This window comes from Anastrepha ludens, chromosome 6 (assembly GCF_028408465.1).
Source record: "Anastrepha ludens isolate Willacy chromosome 6, idAnaLude1.1, whole genome shotgun sequence".
Lineage (NCBI taxonomy): Eukaryota > Metazoa > Arthropoda > Insecta > Diptera > Tephritidae > Anastrepha > Anastrepha ludens.
The window spans coordinates 50,791,415-50,808,213 of record NC_071502.1 but is presented as its reverse complement, the minus strand read 5'-3'; the positions used below and the strand labels follow the sequence as shown (position 1 = coordinate 50,808,213).

Here is a 16,799-nt window from a genome sequence, read left to right as displayed (position 1 = left end):
GCGGCCGCCCTTGTTTACATATTTACTTACTGTTAATTTAATTAAATTTTTACATTTACTTTTTTATATATTTTTTATCTTCTATTAAAGTTTATTATATTACCTATTTTTTTATTAATTAATTTTTATTAATTTTTATTTATTTTTATATAAGTAATTTTATTTCACCTCATCTTGTTGTTTTTATTTTTCCCTCATTTTTTACTATCTAATCGTAGTAATTATTTTTTTATTTTACTTTATTGTGAATTTAATCTAACCGTAATGTTTTATTTATTATAAAGCACATACATTACTTTTTTCTTCAATGTTTGTTAATTATTATATTATTTTTTTTTTGTTATTTGAATTAATTTGATGTTGGCTGAATAAATATCATTCCATATTTTTCCCCATTATCTATTTTTTTAATTTTTTCCGCTTCTTTTTTAATTTATTTAGTAATTTTATTCTGTCTGTGTTTTTTTCATTTTATTTCAATTTATTTCGGTGTTTCTTATTTTTTTTCGTTTTTGTTTTTTAATTAATTTCATTCACTCTACATGTTTCTTTAACGTTTTTCAATTTTATTTCATTGTATTTTTTCAGTGTAGCTTACACGTTTATTGAATATCTTATCTTGCTCAATGCATTTTCTCAAAATTTTTTCGCAATCGTTTTTTATAAAAAAAAATACAGTCTTATTATGATTTAAATGCAGAGATCAGAATTACTTGAATATTCAGTAAAGCTGCAGGTTTCAGCGACTTTGGAGCTGCATCGCATTTTCCTTGTTATTCTTGAATTCGGTGGTTGTGCACTCAGATATTACAAATACACACATACATATATATATATGTGTTTAAGTAAATATACGGTAAATATAAACGACCAATAAAAACAAGAGATCAGAAAAAAGTATCGAAACAGAATGTGGAAAAAGCTATATGCAGTGAACCAAACCGGTCGAAGAACTGCTAGGCTGGCAGAGCTGAGCTGTGCCGGGTTTCAAGCACAACGGCTGATCAGCGGCTATACGACAGCGGTGAGTGATCAATGACAGCATTCACCGTGCACTTGATAAAATCACCTATAATCACCTATGTACGTTGCTTATTTAGTATGTTTGAATATTTTTCATAATTTTGGTATACAGTGGCAATATTAAAAATCTAGTTTCTTGTTCAATTGCCAAAATCTCACATGCCACAAATTAGAATGGCATTTCATTATTGTACGCATTCTAGTAAACTTATTTGTGAAAATGGAATGAAGAAGAAGAGGACGCGTTATTTAAAAACTTACGAGATGTAAATGACTTGTGTTCGTTCAAAACTTTCGATTCATTCGTAAATTTTAAACAATAAATAATCATTTAATAATTAATAATCAAAAGAAAGTGAAGTAGGTATTTAAGTTGTTGCAAATTCCATTAACACAGTTCGATAGGTTAAGGTAGGTAGGTAAAGCAATAATAGAAAAATGCCCCGATGTAATTTCGTTGATTGTGAGCTTAAAACGGAAATTATTCTGCATTTATTGCTGGAATTTTACTAACACGTAAATTCTTGTTCTGTGCAAACGAAATAATTATAAGACCAAAAGTGATTGCTTTTAATTTAGAAGTGTAAAATATTTATTATTACTTTAAAATTACACTAGTCTACAAGGAAAAGTATCCGAAATAATTTAAACTAATATCTGCTTCTCTGTCCATGCAAAATTCGGTTTGATAACTAAAATTAATTTATTAGTTTGAGTTTTCGAGATATCCTAACCTAAAAGTGCAAAAAACCCCATTTTTGCCCATATTTGAGGTTATGTAGCCTTGCAGATGTTTTCTTTCACCAAAATTAAAGGATGGCATCTTTAAATACAATCCTTCTTTTTTCAAATGGCGTTTTGTTTGCTCAAATATCATTTTTTTCGCAGAGATATCGCATTTTGAAATTTTCATGTTTCGAAATTTTCCTACACCTGAAAATCGATTAAGATAACATAGACATGATATAGTCGCTTACTAATTTTCTTGGGTTTGAGGGCCTGAAATATATGGATTAATAGTATGTAAATTTGGAGTTTGTGGAAAAGCCTGCTTGCGGTTATGTGGGTTAGCCTGCTCGCGGTATGATAGGGGTGGTTTCTAGGGGTTAGGGCTGTGTGTGACTCGGTACCCAAAGGTTAGATAGTGTAGGGATGTGGTGAGTCAGCACACTTATGGTGTGAGACAAAATTTTAAGAAAAATAAGACTCAATTCAAGAAAATTAGTAATCGAATATATCATGTCTATGTTATCTTAATCGATTTTCAGGTGTAGGAAAATTTCGAAACATGAAAATTTCAAAAAGCGATATCTCTGCGAAAAAAATGATATTTGAGCAAACAAAACGCCATTTGAAAAAAGAAGGATTGTATTTAAAGATGCCATCCTTTAATTTTGGTGAAAGAAAACATCTGCAAGGCTACTTAACCTCAAATATGGGCAAAAATGGGGTTTTTTGCACTTTTAGGTTAGGATATCTCGAAAACTCAAACTAATAGAGCAATTCTGAGGCCGGATTTGGATTCAGCGCATCATAAACCTTCGGAAATATATAGTCTGGTTTCTGGGTCTGAATGTTGGTTAAATTTTGTCGGCCTGTGTTATTAAATCATATAAAAAGTGCTTTTGATCGCTTTAGCTCGTTCTCATGTTTATGTGCCTGTTTTGGTTCAGAAGTAAAAAATTTGTCCCACGAAAAAGCTTTGTCTGAATTTGAGCAGTAAGGAAAGAGAGAGACCTTACAATGCGAGAGATTGCATCAGAATTAAAGAGAAGCAAAACTGTGTTTGGCATTACTTCAATTTGAATAAAAAGGACGGATGTGCCAGTAGAAGTGGTAGAAAACCAAAACTTTGTGCTAGATATATTCGGGATATCACACGTTTAGCTATAAATGAGTAAATAAATTAAATATTCCTGCTGAAATTAAACACGCTCTTAATTTGGAAACTACTATCCATTGTTGGGAAGAAATTTTGCAAGCGGTTTCTAGTCTAGAACAGGACAAAATCAGGTCAGATGGCTGTTTGCAAAAAAGTGCCAATTTTGGGAAAATAAATAGAAAATAGTAATTTTATCCTATGAAAAAAAAAAAATCAATCTGGACGGACCAGATGGTTCTCAAATGTGTTGATATGATAAATGGAAGCAAAAGCAGGAGAGATTGGCTCTTAATTTTGGCAGGGACTCTTTCATGGTTTGGACAGCCAATAGTGTCAAAGGCAAAACGTCCATATGTTTCAAATCCACGAAAATAAATAGTGTCAACTATATTACAACTTCTAGTTGAAAAATACTTATTACTTTTTTGATGATAATTTCAATGAGGAGTGGATTTTTCAGTATAACACCGCAACTGTTTATATGGTACTTCTAAAGCAACAAAAGAGTTTTCGGATGCGTAAAAACTAGTTTTTTAGAATGGTCTGCCTGCAGCCCTGAGCTTAACCTAATCGAAAATGTATGGGAAATACTTTCTCAATCGGTTTTCAGAAATAGAAGACAGTTTGATAGCGCTAAGAGCCTTAGAAGTCTGATTAATGTCGAATGGTCAAAAATTCATCAAAATATTACAAAAAACTTTATCAAATCGATGCATCGAAGACTTTCACAAGTTATAATTAAATGAGCATCCAAAACAAAGGACTAACTCCGAATTATAAACTAACCCCAAGAATTGTACTTGTTTTTTTTTTAATATAATAACATTTGTCTAATACAGGGTGGGCCAAATAAGACCTACTAATGCTACCACTATTACTACTAGCAGTATGCGGAGTTGCTCCGTCTTGTAGAAACCACAAATTAGGATACTGCTCTGCCATTGGCCGCAAAAAGTTTTCAATCAATGTTCTGTTAAAAGCTTCTGAAATCGATTCGGGCGTTTTATCCTCATTTTCGAAGAAATATGGACCGATAACTCTAGTGGCCATAACACCGCCCCAAACAGTACATTTAGATGGGTGCAACTGATGTTGGTGTGTTGCCCTTGGATTTCCAGAGCCCCACAATCTACAGTTTTGTTTGTTAACATAACCATTTAAATGAGAAAGAGCTTCATCCGACATCAAAACATTATTTACAAAATCAATTTGTGTGGCTAATTGTGTAAAACCAATAGCGTATTGTAGTCGTTGTTGGTGGTCTTGCGATAGAGTTCCATAATAAATTTCCAACAATTCAATTATAACCTACAACAAAAAGAGAAAAATAAATATGCGAAAAAATAAAAAAGTTATTTGTGCTTAACATTAGTAGGTCTTATTTGGCCCACCCTGTACTTTCTTGATTCTATAAATTTTAATTTTCTGAATATTTAACTTAAATTTCGTGAGATGCATTCTTATTTCTGGGTATTTTTACAATACTTATTAATAAAAGTTCAAATATTAAAAATATAAATTCTTAGCCCTAAATTGATAATAAAAACATAAGAAATTTGGTTGGTCTTACAGTATTTTGGTGTGGTGTATACGATTACGTTCAAGTAGAATTTTAAGATAATTTTCGTTGCGATGTAATTTTAGATGAGTAGTGAGAAGGGCGGAAGGTACTACATATATCTCTTCTTCTTCTTCTTAATTGGCGCGATAACCGCTTACGCGATTTTGGCCGAGTTTAACAAAGCGCGCCAGTCGTTTCTTTCTCGTGCTAACTGTTGCCAGTTGGAAACACCAAGTGAAGCCAAGTTCTTCTCCATCTGATCTTTCCAACTTAGAGGAGGCCTTCGTCTTCCTCTGCTACCACCAGCTGGTACCGCATCGAATACGTTTAGAGTCGGAGCGTTTGTATTCATTCGGACGATATGACCCAGCCAGCGTAGCCGCTGGATCTTTATTCGCTGCGCTATGTCTATGTCGTCGGAAAGCTCATATAGCTCATCGTTCTAACGCCTGCGATATTCTCCGTTGGCAACGTGCAAAGGTCCAAACATTTCCGCAGAATTTTTCTCTCAAACACTCCAAGCGTCGCTTCATCGGATGTTGTCATCGTTCAGGCTTTTGCGCCATACGTTAGGACGGGCATGATGAGAGTCTTGTAGAGTGTTAGTTTTGTTCGTCGAGAGAGGACTTTACTGCTCAGTTGCCTACTTAGTCCAAAGTAGCACTTGTTGGCAAGAGAGATTCTAGGTTGGATTTCCAGGCTAACATTGTTATCGGTGTTATCCCTGGTTCCTAAATAAACGAATTCTTTTACAACCTCGTAATCAAAACTGTCAACAGTACTTCGTTTTGTCCTCGTTCACTACCACACCCAGCGAACTTTTATTAACAAAGGTATAATTAATTTATTTATTAACCTAAACACAATCATAAATAATCATTCATGGTCAGAAAATATTTGGAGCCACTTGCATAAGAATAATTACACATAACCGTCGAACGAAAAAAGTTGAGAGCTGTTTGCTTCACCCAATATAAATATGGGAAATAATAGAAAAGTAAATAGAAAGAAAGAATTGTTTGTAAACAAAAAACGAAAAAAAATTAGAAGAAAATTATGTCAGCATAACACCTGATTCTTCTGCATTATCTCTATTGTGCTTTGTTGTACCAAACAGCTGATTAGCGCTTATGCTAAGTTGTTTACCACAGTATGGTGAAAAGTGCAGCGTACAAAAGCTTTTATTTTTACCCAGTAATATACGGAATATCAAAAGGCTTTCAACTTCATATAAATTTATACTAAATAAAAAAAATATTTGTCAAGCGGATTAAATGAGCGTTAAGTAACAAGACTATATTTAAAAGGAAATTTAAAAAATGTATATGCAAACAATGAAGTAAATTAAATAAGCAAAAGATACAATAAAAAATTTTATTACTTGAATATTTAAATTTTTCAGACTTCTTTATCACTGCTTGACTTAAAAGAAGCCAAAATAAAATCTGCGAAATTGGTTTTAATACTTGTGAACATATACATGTATACATAAGTAAATTTATTCGTATGTATGTACGAATAGATATGATATGCGATCAGTGCACTGAACTCAGCCGGCAGTGTGATTATTATTATTGTTGTTTTTGCTTAGCTACCCTGTGTTTGCGTCTGAACAATTATTATTATTTTTTTATTTATCCCTTGCATAATAAATGCGACGCGTGTGCGAATATTTCACATTTAAAAATTAAAGAAAAAAGAAAGCAAAAGCAAGTCTCATTTTGGATAAAAATAAGTATAGGTTGCGGACCAGAAGAATGTTACAACAGTCCAGTGCTGCTCAGCGCAATTCAAGAGGAGGGTTACCCGCTTTTTTTATTAAGGGGGCAGATACCTGTAAACGGTCATATTTTCTCTGATTTTCATTAAAGTTATTTAAAATGAAGAAGTCAATATATTTTTTTCAAAATTGGCATACAGGTTACTTATACATTAAAATAATGTAATATAACATTTTTTTTAATTTGAATCATTTAAAATGGCGGATGTACACTCAATTCTTCCAGGATGGTCGCAGCGAGGCTTCTCAATCGGCTGGCATTGTAGCATCGGCGTCAGTGACCTGTATACAAAAAACCAAAAATTTTTTTGTTTACTAATGTCATAATTTTTATATGAATTAAAAACAAAATGGGAAAATACTCCGAATTAAATTCTTCAGAAAAAAAAAATGAATTTTGGGGCGAATTTTCCTACTATTTTTGCGTCGAAAAAATTATTTTTCGAAAAATTTTCGAATTGTAAATTCACGTTGAAAGAAATGTCATAAAAAAGATGTGTGCAAAATTACAGGGAGATCGGTTGATAACTTTTTCAGTTATCGTGTAAGCCAATTCGAAAAATACAGTTTCGAGAAAAAGGCGTCTAAAGTTTGAATACATGAAAATTCCTCTCCCAGCGCTCGATCGCAAAGAATAGAGTTGTCACGGTTGACGATCTATAATATCAGGAATACTTAAATTTACGTTTTAAAAATTGTTTGACATATTCTTAAAGGATTATATTAACATTTTATATTATAAATAAAAAATTGTTTTTTTTTAAATAACTAAAATTTGTATTAAAAAAAAATAAGTGGCTTCCAAACTTAGTTGCGATTGAGTTAAAAAATGAGTTTGAGTATAAATTTCTCTTTTTATAGGTAAAGAAATAGAAGATATTCATTTGGAAAGTCGATTTTCTTTCTTTGAATCCTTCTGTATCAGAAAACTGATTTCATTTAAAAAAAATTATACAGGTGGCTCACCCAGCGTTTGGAATTTGAACTCTTAGTTCATGTTTTTTATTTTTTAGCTGAAAGTAAATTCGTGTTGTTTCAGAAATTTATTCTATGGTTAGGTGTTTACAAAATGGGTAACTTTTCGCAGCAAAAAAGTCAGAAAATATGCAATGGTTGTTTTTTAGAGGTCAAGAACTTTTTTTCGACAATGATTTGAAAGTTTGTTTTGAGGTTAGTTTGCATGCCAATTCAACATGAATAGACTCACGCCGGAAAAGCAATTGACACTTTTAGAAATTTATAAAAAAAAAACAGTGTCAATTAGCTATAATAATCCACAATCCATTGTTGAAACGTCATTACATTCAGAAAGAGCTCCAGTTTGCTTAGCTTTGACCACCTGATTGATTCATTTAGATTACTTCTTCTGAGATTAAGAACATTTTGTATGGCATATTCTCATTTAACTTTCTCTGCATCTAAAGAGCACCCTTTATATATATTTATAATATACTAGGTGTGACTATTAAATAATTACTTTAGAGAACGCAAGTGTTTCAGCTCAGGGTGAAGATACTCGACCGTGTATTTATATAAAAAATAAAATATACAAAGCCTTATTGCATTCTTAGGTCAACATTTTTAGTATGGCCTAATCGGAGAAAGCAACAAAAACAACTAAAATGCTTATCTTATATAGAGTAAGTTCTGAACACTAATATTTTAACTTGATCACGACAATGCCGTTTTAATGCTTTTGTAGAAAGTCTAAAAGAATTAATTTGTTAGATATTTAGATGCTTCGAGAAGGTCCAGTAGAATAATTTTTGGGAAGATTTCACTAATTCTGCTCTCAGACAAAATGAATTTTGTTAAATTTTTTGAATTCTTAAAAGAAACCACCATATGGACCCATTCTGTATTTAAATGCATACACCAGGATGCTTAAAGAAAATTCTTCCTGATGCTACCCGCAAAATTTGTTACCGATATATACATGTATATATACGTATATCTTTATTTAATATTTACCCGTGCCGCCAACTTTTTAAACATTTTCGTTGGATTTGCATAAAAAAGTGCTTTTCTGTAAATTTTGTATACAATTTTTCCAGATGGATATTATTTAATCCCCTCTCTTAACTTCTCTTCCTAAGTGTTCAAGAAGTGATATCCTATGCATTATTTAAAAAACAAAAAATTAATTTTTATTATAATGAGTCTAAAAACTTCCAAAAGTGTAATAAATATTTAAAAATTAAAAAAACCAATACTTCACAGTTTCTTTTTGTATCGTTTTTTTTTGTTTCAAATATTTATGAAGGGATATTCAAAAAAAAGACGAAATAATATCGATCTGTAAACATTTCGTACCAAATTTAACGGAAGGTGCAATTTTCACCAACAAATTCAATGGCAATTTTTAAAGCGTTGGCCGCACGGTTAAATATGAAATAAAAATTAATAAATAAATACAAATATAGGTGAGTGATTCTATGTGCCGCGAGCCAAGTATTATAATTTTGGACATTGTTGGTAATTTTTTTTAATTTGTTTATTTGTGAGCTGGAGTATAAAAGGTAGTAAAATGAAAGAACTTAGAAAAAAAAAATTCATTTGAGATTTATTAAATGCTGATAATTTTGGTATAGAGTTTTAAAAGAAAATTTTCGGTTTGGTTCTTTGTAACATTTTAGCTATTTTCATTTAATTCTTAACGATGGAATATACTTTTTAATATTTTTTTTCGTTTTTGGGAGTAAGATTTTACATTTCTTTTTTTAATAAGATTTTATTATTGATTTTGGAAAGAGATTTTTTAATATATTAAGTTTTTATATTTTTTTGCATCAGATTTTGTTATTTATTTGAGAAGATTTTAAATTTTTTCCGGAATAAGATTTTATAATTTATTTTGGAATACGATTTTATTATTTGTTTTGGAATAAGATTTTATATATTTTATTTTAATAAGATTTTATATATTTTTTTTTAAATAAGATTTTATTATTAATTTGGGAAAAAGATTTAACATTTTTTTTTAAATAAAATTTTATTATTTATTTTGAAAAAAGATTTTATTATTGATTTTGGAAAAGATTTATTATCTTTTTAAAAAAGATTTTATTATTTGTTTTGGAATGAGGTTTTAATATTTATTTTGGAATAAGATATTTTTTTTTTTTAATAAGATTTTATTATTGATTTTGGAAAAGATTTATTATCTTTTTAAATAAGATTTTATTATTGATTTTGGAATAAGATTTAATATTTTTTTTTTAAATAAGATTTTATTATTTATTTTGGAATAAGATTTAATATTTTTTTTTTAAATAAGATTTTATTATTTGTTTTGGAATAAGATTGAATATTTTTTTTTTTAAATAAGATTTTATTATTTATTTTGGAATAAGATTTTATATATTTGTTTTAATATATTAAGATTTTATTAATGGTTTTGGAAAAAGTTTTTTTCTTTAAATAAAATTTTATAATTTATTTTGAAATAAGATTTTATTATTGATTTTGGAATAAGGTTTAATATTTTTTTAAATAAGATTTTATTATTTATTCTGGAATATGATTTTATATATTTTTTGGGTTACGATTTTATTTATTTATTTTGGAGTAAATTTTGTATTTTTTTTTTTTGAATAAGATTTTATATACATAAAAATGTTGGAGAAAAATTGTGTTTGTCTGTTTTGAAAAATACACCCTTAAAATTGCTTTCTTATTTTTAAATTACCGAAATTATGCTTAGTAAGCCCTGGAAGTTGCTTAGTGGGATCCCCATAATATTTCGAGTTAAAATTCAAATACGTTCAGCAAATCAGTGACATGGAAAAGCTCGGAAGGTTATTTCTTGGCTTGATCTTGAGCCATATAAATTTGAATACCTTGGGCGCTTCATCAATGATAAATGCGACGATTCAAATGCGAATTCAATGAAAATTAAATGCCGCATAATAATGGCTACAACACTTCATAAATACAGCAGTGCTCTAAGAAAGCCATGATTGGTTTGTTTGATGTTATGGCATGGCAACTTATGTGGCATGAAAACTTGGACGATGAAATTTCCCTATAATAATTCGAAATGTGGATACTAAGAAGACTACGGAAAATTCCGTGGACCGACCGTATCTCCAACTCTGTAGTACTTCGAAGATTAAATAGCAAAAAAGGGCTTCAAAGATGCAGTAAACGCCGAAAAACTACCTACTGTGCCACATATGCGGAAGTTATAAGTAAAGGGTGATCAGATTTGAGATATATTTTAAAATAGGGTTTTTTGTTTTTGACAGATCACGCATGACTACTGCCAAACTAAATACATTATTTTGTTCAGTATTCTTACTAAAGGTATTCACGAGATACTGACTGAAGTCCTTCAGCGAGCGATTCAAAATTGGTGTTTGCTGATGGCCGAACTACACCGCATTTGCGGCCCATATTTGAAGTGGATTATCTTTTAAAAATAAATGCACACAACAATAATAAAGATTGTCCAATCAATTTGAATTTTCGTTATTTTAATTCAATTTGAATTCCGATAACTGTAAATTCATCACCCTTTATAATCAACTGCAGCTTATACTATAAGGAAAAATTGAAGCCAGACGAGGCATCAGAAGAAAGAAGTTATCATGGCTGCCGAATGTATGCCAATATATTGGAGCTCAAAATATTGCTCATATTTTGGAGTTACCCGTAGAAAGAGATACTTTTTCAAATATTAGAATTATAGATTTGTATTTACACATTTTATTGTAAATATTAGTTTTTAACCAATATAAAATAAAATTTATTTTATAATATAATAATTTATTTTAAACATTTATTTTATAAATTTTATTTTAAATTTTTACTTACATTCGGTAGTGAATTGCGAATGAATAAGAAAAACAAGGTCTTTGGTCAAATAGAAGTAGTGGTTTTTGTGGCCAATTCCAATACACACTCCCTAGATAATGGCTCCGAAAACGTTGCAGAATGACATGAGCAAACATCATTTTCATCGACTAACCCTTATCAAACTTTTTTACCTCCTGAATTTCCCAATGGCATTTCTCCACTTGCAGGCCGCTTACCCGTTGCTGCTGTAACTTGCCAGAACCTCTTTGACATATCTTTCCACAACTTTGATAATTTTTATCTTTCACATTTTTGAAATGAGAAACCAACTCTAATGCGATTATAGTGATTTGTTTACAGAAGTGAAAAGCTTTTTGAACTTAGGAACGGCCCGAACAGAAATGCCCTCTTTGTTGGGCAGATGGGAAAAGAGCCTTCTTAAACTAATAACCATATATTACAAGAAACATATTGTACATACATCTGCACATTTCTTTTAGACCGAACAACAACTCAACTCGCTCATCCACCGCAATGCTCCGGAGCGTACAGACCCCGAATGGCTGAATGCAAAGGAATATAAATCAATACCTGGGCCGTCGAAAATTGGGTTTTTCCTTAGCTTTCTACCGGGAGGTTAGTTCTTTGTCATAATTTCTCAGTCGATTTTCTAACAAACTGAAATTTAAAAATTTTCCTAACTTCCATTATACGGAAATAATTTACATATCTAGTAATTTATGTTTTCTTTTTCTTGTTTTCTTTTTGCTTTACTAAAATTGTAGGCGAACTCCATAATTTAAATTATGTCGATATGAATAAAAAACTACGCAATAAATATGGTGACCTTTTCCTCCTGAAGGGTATGTTTGGTCGGCATGACACCGTTTTCACTTATAATGCTGAAGATTTCGAGATGGTTTATCGCATCGAAGGCATTTGGCCGATACGTGAGGCATTAATGAGCTTCGATTATTATCGTAAAGTCAAGCGACCAGATTTCTTTAAGGGCTGCAGCGGACTTGTAACAGAGTAAAATGCCGTGTTCCTTTTTAGTTTTTTAATTTCTCCTTCCTTCTTAATGATTTTGTTTTAAATCTGCTTTCTTCAATAGACATGGCAGCAGTTGGGGGGATATGCGTAATAAAATTAATCCGGTTCTGATGAAATCGGCAAGCATACGAAGTGCCCTGCCAGAACTGGACAGAATCACTATGGAATTCGTAGATAAGTTAATTAACTGTTATGGCCTTTTCCATTTTGTTTTCTTAATACTTTCTTCCATCGACATATTTTTTCTCACAGGTTTGAAACGTGCCGAGATCCCATCACTGGTCTACTGAAAATGGACTTAGAGTATGAACTAAAAATGTGGGCCTTTGAGTCGGTCTCCTACGTTGCATTAAACAAACGTCTAAATTTGATTAATGGAAATGCTAGCAAAGATGCGATAACTTTATCCCAGATGATGACTCGTTTTCTCAATCTAAGTGTTAAATACGATATGACACCATCACTGTGGAAGTATTTTGAAACTCCCGGTTTCAAGAAATTAATGGACGCTTATAACAACATTACCGAGATCACCTCGAAATATGTTGACGAAGCCATATGTCGCATCGAAGCGGAAGGTGAAACGGAGCCGAAGAGCGTAGTGGCGAAATTGCTGGGTATCGATAAATATTATGCCGTAGTGATGGCCATAGATATGTTAACCTCCGGCATGGATACGGTTTGTATAACTACCATACTTAGGTTAAGTCAGGTTGCGGTGGTGACACTGAAGGTGCTAACTTAGACCTGGGTAACCACTGAGACACCACTTGCCCAAGTCCCCTATAATTCAAAATTTCTTCATAAACTCTGAAATATTGTGAATGGCTGCGGATGCTAAGTCTGCTAGACATCCAAAAAAGTGAGAGTTTACACAGCGATGTTTTATTCTGACAAGAGTTCGGCAGTGGCATAGAAACTACTCAATGCCTTTAATACCGCTCTCGTTCCTGTAGCTGCGACAGAAGTCAATACAAGTGAATCTCATACGCTTCACATGTGTTCCCACTAGGCAGTTCCCGGTGATTGTATCAACTACTGTACTAACAGAAATGCGGTCTAGAAGCCAAGCCCTTCTACACCGGATCTTTCCAACATAGAGAGAAGGCCTTCTCTTCCTCTGCTACCACCAGCTGGTACTGCATCGAATACCTTTAGAGTCGGAGCGTTTGTATTCATTCGGACGATATGGCTGAGCCAACGAAGCCGTTGGTCTTTATTTACTGCGCTTTGTCGACGTAAAGTTCATACTCCGATACTCGCCGTCGCTAATGCTCAAGCGTTCAAAAATCCTTTGCAGAAACAAATAATCCAAGGGACGCCTCACCGTATGTTGTTATAACCGGTTACTTACATTCCTTTCTAAAACGGATCGATTACGTTCCGTTTCAGCCAAGACCTGGAGGCGTCGATTCGGTCCACATCGATCCATAGCGCAAATTCACGTGGCGCTCTTACATCAAGTTGCTTCTTGAGACCAGTCTTATGCAAATGTTTCAAACGATTTCCTCGCTATTTTTCAGTACTTGGGCAATGCAGTAAGTGCTCACATGTTGGTCAGGGTACACAACTTCTACGATTTTATCGACACTTTGAGGATTGACCTACCAGAACGTAATTTATTTCGATGTCGATGGTACCAGCATGGAATGGTTGAGGTCATTCTTGCCTTTGCATTGGAAAATATTTTTTTTCCTTCCCCGACTTTTATCCTTGGTTGTGGTTGTACTTAATAAATGATCGAATTTTCTCTGTTTTTACCTTTATTGTGGAAAGCTGCAGCAAAGGACTGCCACCTGCAAACGGAAAGCTCTCAAAGACCTTGTTTTTTAGGCATAATTTCATCTCTGAATTGCCTTTAAATATGACCTGTACGGGGTAGTCCATATAGTGGTGTATTTTCAAAAATTCAAAAAAGGTTTCCAAATATATAGAAGAGCTGTCACTGTCAAAATATCAAGTGAAAAAACCGCTATATACACTACCCTGTGTATGTAGTAAACTATGGCTGCCCAACGATATTTAGCGCAAAATATTCAGACATTTTTACTTCACCTACGGCCGCCGTAGCCGAATGGGTTGGTGCGCGACCACCATTCGAAATTCACAGGTTCGAATCTCGGTGAAACACCAAAATTAAGAAAAACATTTTTCTAATAGCGGTCGCTCCTCGACAGGCAATGGCATACCTCCGAGTGTATTTCTGCCATGAAAAAGCTCCTCATAAAAAATATCTGCCGTTCGGAGTCGGCTTGAAACTGTAGGTCCCTCCATTTGTGCAACAACATCAAGACGCACGCCACAAATAGGAGGAGGAGCTCTGCCGAACACCCCTAAACTCGGAACATTTTTTAATGCACTTCAATTTACTTGCAGACCGCATCCACCTTCTTGACAGTACTATATCACATTGCACGAAATCCCGACAAACAGGCGGCACTACGACGTGAACTCATGGACGTAATGCCCGATCCAAAAACTCCGCTGACTCCTGAGAACACCAGGAATTTGCCATACTTACGGGCGTGCATAAAAGAAGGGCAACGCATTACGCCCATCGCTCCAGGCAATCTGCGCACTGTACCAAAAGATGTTGTGCTTTCAGGTTATCGCATTCCCTGCGGCACCTCCATTCACATGGGAAATATGGCTCTATGCAATAGCGAAAAATATTATCCCCGATTTAAGGAATTCATACCGGAACGTTGGCTAAAATCGGGTGAAAATGTTTGTCCTGAATTGCGCAGCAGTAATCCATTTATTTACGCACCTTTCGGTTTTGGGCCGCGTACGTGTGTGGGCAAGCGCGTTGCGGAAATGGAAATGGAAACGTGCTTGGCGCGTCTACTGCGGATATATAAAGTGTCATGGGCATCGCCGGAGGATATGCAGTATATAAGTAATTTAATAATGACACCAAAACCACCTTTGAAATTCAGATTTATGCCACTTGAAGAGGCGGATTGTGCAATTGGTAGTTTATCCTTATAATAAGCAATGGTTTCTTGTTTTTATTCAACCCATAAGTGATAAAGTAATAAAATAATTAACAATTTGAACACAATTTTTATTGTTTTTATTTTATTATTTTACTTACACCAAAATACTTAGCGATAATAATTTATAATTATTTACATATGTACATAATTTATTCAGTAAAAGTTTTTAAGTTTGCTTAGAAGTTGAAAAATCGAATGCCAATGAATTTGAAGCCTTATTACATCCTTTCATTATTTATTGCATCGGAACATAAGAGGCATGAACTGTTCTAAGCCGCTCCAGGAACTTTTGTGAAATGTGAAAATAAATACTCTTTAGAAGAGGGCAGGCAATTACATTACCGATGATATAAAAGATAAAGCACTGTGAAAAACAGGACTTATATTTTGTAAGGATATTTATTATGTCCCATTTCTCATCATACGAGAAAATCGGATCAACCAAATGAAACGATCTGTGCCCAAAACGAAGAAAACTCTTTATTTCACTTAAATAAGAATCAAGTTATACTTTACACGACTTCTCTGATAGGGTGAACAAAACTTTATAAAGTTGCTGCTGGCGTATGACAGGCATCAGTCTTAGGCCCTGTTTTATGGAATTTCATGTACGACAAAGTCCTTCGCTTACCAGTACTCAGGGAAGTAAAAATAATAGGCTTTGCGAATGACATAGCAATAGTGACGGTGACTAGGAACATACAAGAAGTAGCGCACATAACAAACGAAGCGATAAAACAGGCGAAAGAATGGTTGGATCAAGCAAGGCTGACACAAGCTGAGCACCAAACGGAGGCGGTTCTGATAACAAGCCTCAAAAAAGTCGAAAATATGAAAATCAGAGTGGGAGAGCAAACTATATCTCAATCCGCGCTGAAATACCTAGGTGTCATGATCGACTGTCGACTAAATTTTAAGGCGCATATTGACTACGCGATAGAGAAAATGGCGAGCATCCAAGCCGCATTCTCAAGGATCCTACCCAACATAGGTGGCCCAAAAGTCAACCGGTCAGTCCTACTGTATGCAACCCCAGTCTGGGCAAATGCGGTGAAGCTGAAGGCAAACAGACAAAACTTACTCTCTGTATATAGGCTATTGTTATAGCTGGCATGATACCAGCGGATATACTCGCGATTGAAATGAAGCGAGTAATGGAACGATGAGTTTTTATGAGACATGGACATAGCGCAGCGAATAAAGATCCAGCGGTTACGCTGGCTGGGTCATGTCGCCCGAATGGATAAAAACGATCCGACTTTAAAAGTATTCGTTGCGCTACCAGCTGGTGGTAGTAGAGGAAGAGGAAGGCCTCCTTTGCGTTGGAAAGATCAGATGGAGAAGAGCTTGGCTTCACTTGGTGTTTCCTACTTTCAACAGTTAGCACGAGAAAGAAACGACTGGCGCGCTTTGTTAAACTCGGACAAAATTCCGTAAGCTGTTATCACGTCATTTAAGAAAAAGAAGTAGTCACCTTGTAAGTATATAATTAAGTTACTTCGTCGATTTAGAATATTCGCACTATTTTTCATGCAAATGTTTTTTGTTATTAGTATTATTTAGAGTACTTCTCTAAGCCAAATGTCGTCAATAAATAAATTTTAGTATTTGTTCTATTTTATTGAGTGTCGCTTTCTCCTGTGGCGTTTGTGATGGGCACGATGTCAGAATGTGTTAAGGGGCTTCATCAACCAACAAGTGTAA

The 16,799-nt window shown here is 33.5% G+C and overlaps 1 protein-coding gene across 1 annotated transcript; it reads left to right on the top strand.

Moving 5' to 3' along the window:
• The first annotated feature begins 360 nt into the window (after positions 1-360).
• LOC128867419 (cytochrome P450 12b1, mitochondrial-like) lies at positions 361-15,152 on the top strand. Its single transcript, XM_054108610.1, has 6 exons — positions 361-1,024; positions 11,544-11,679; positions 11,829-12,075; positions 12,158-12,274; positions 12,349-12,775; positions 14,473-15,152. The coding sequence occupies exons 1-6, from the start codon at positions 911-913 to the stop codon at positions 15,085-15,087; spliced, it is 1,656 nt and encodes a 551-aa protein (XP_053964585.1). The 5' UTR covers positions 361-910; the 3' UTR covers positions 15,088-15,152.
• Positions 15,153-16,799: the final 1,647 nt, after the last annotated feature.

Bases quoted from the DNA above. Each gene is read 5' to 3' on its own strand.
- LOC128867419 (XM_054108610.1), top strand. From the start codon at position 911: ATGTGGAAAAAGCTATATGCAGTGAACCAAACCGGTCGAAGAACTGCT. The intron at 1,025-11,543 runs GTGAGTGATCAA...CATTTCTTTTAG, and splicing joins TCAGCGGCTATACGACAGCG to ACCGAACAACAACTCAACTC. The intron at 12,776-14,472 runs GTTTGTATAACT...ATTTACTTGCAG, and splicing joins TAACCTCCGGCATGGATACG to ACCGCATCCACCTTCTTGAC.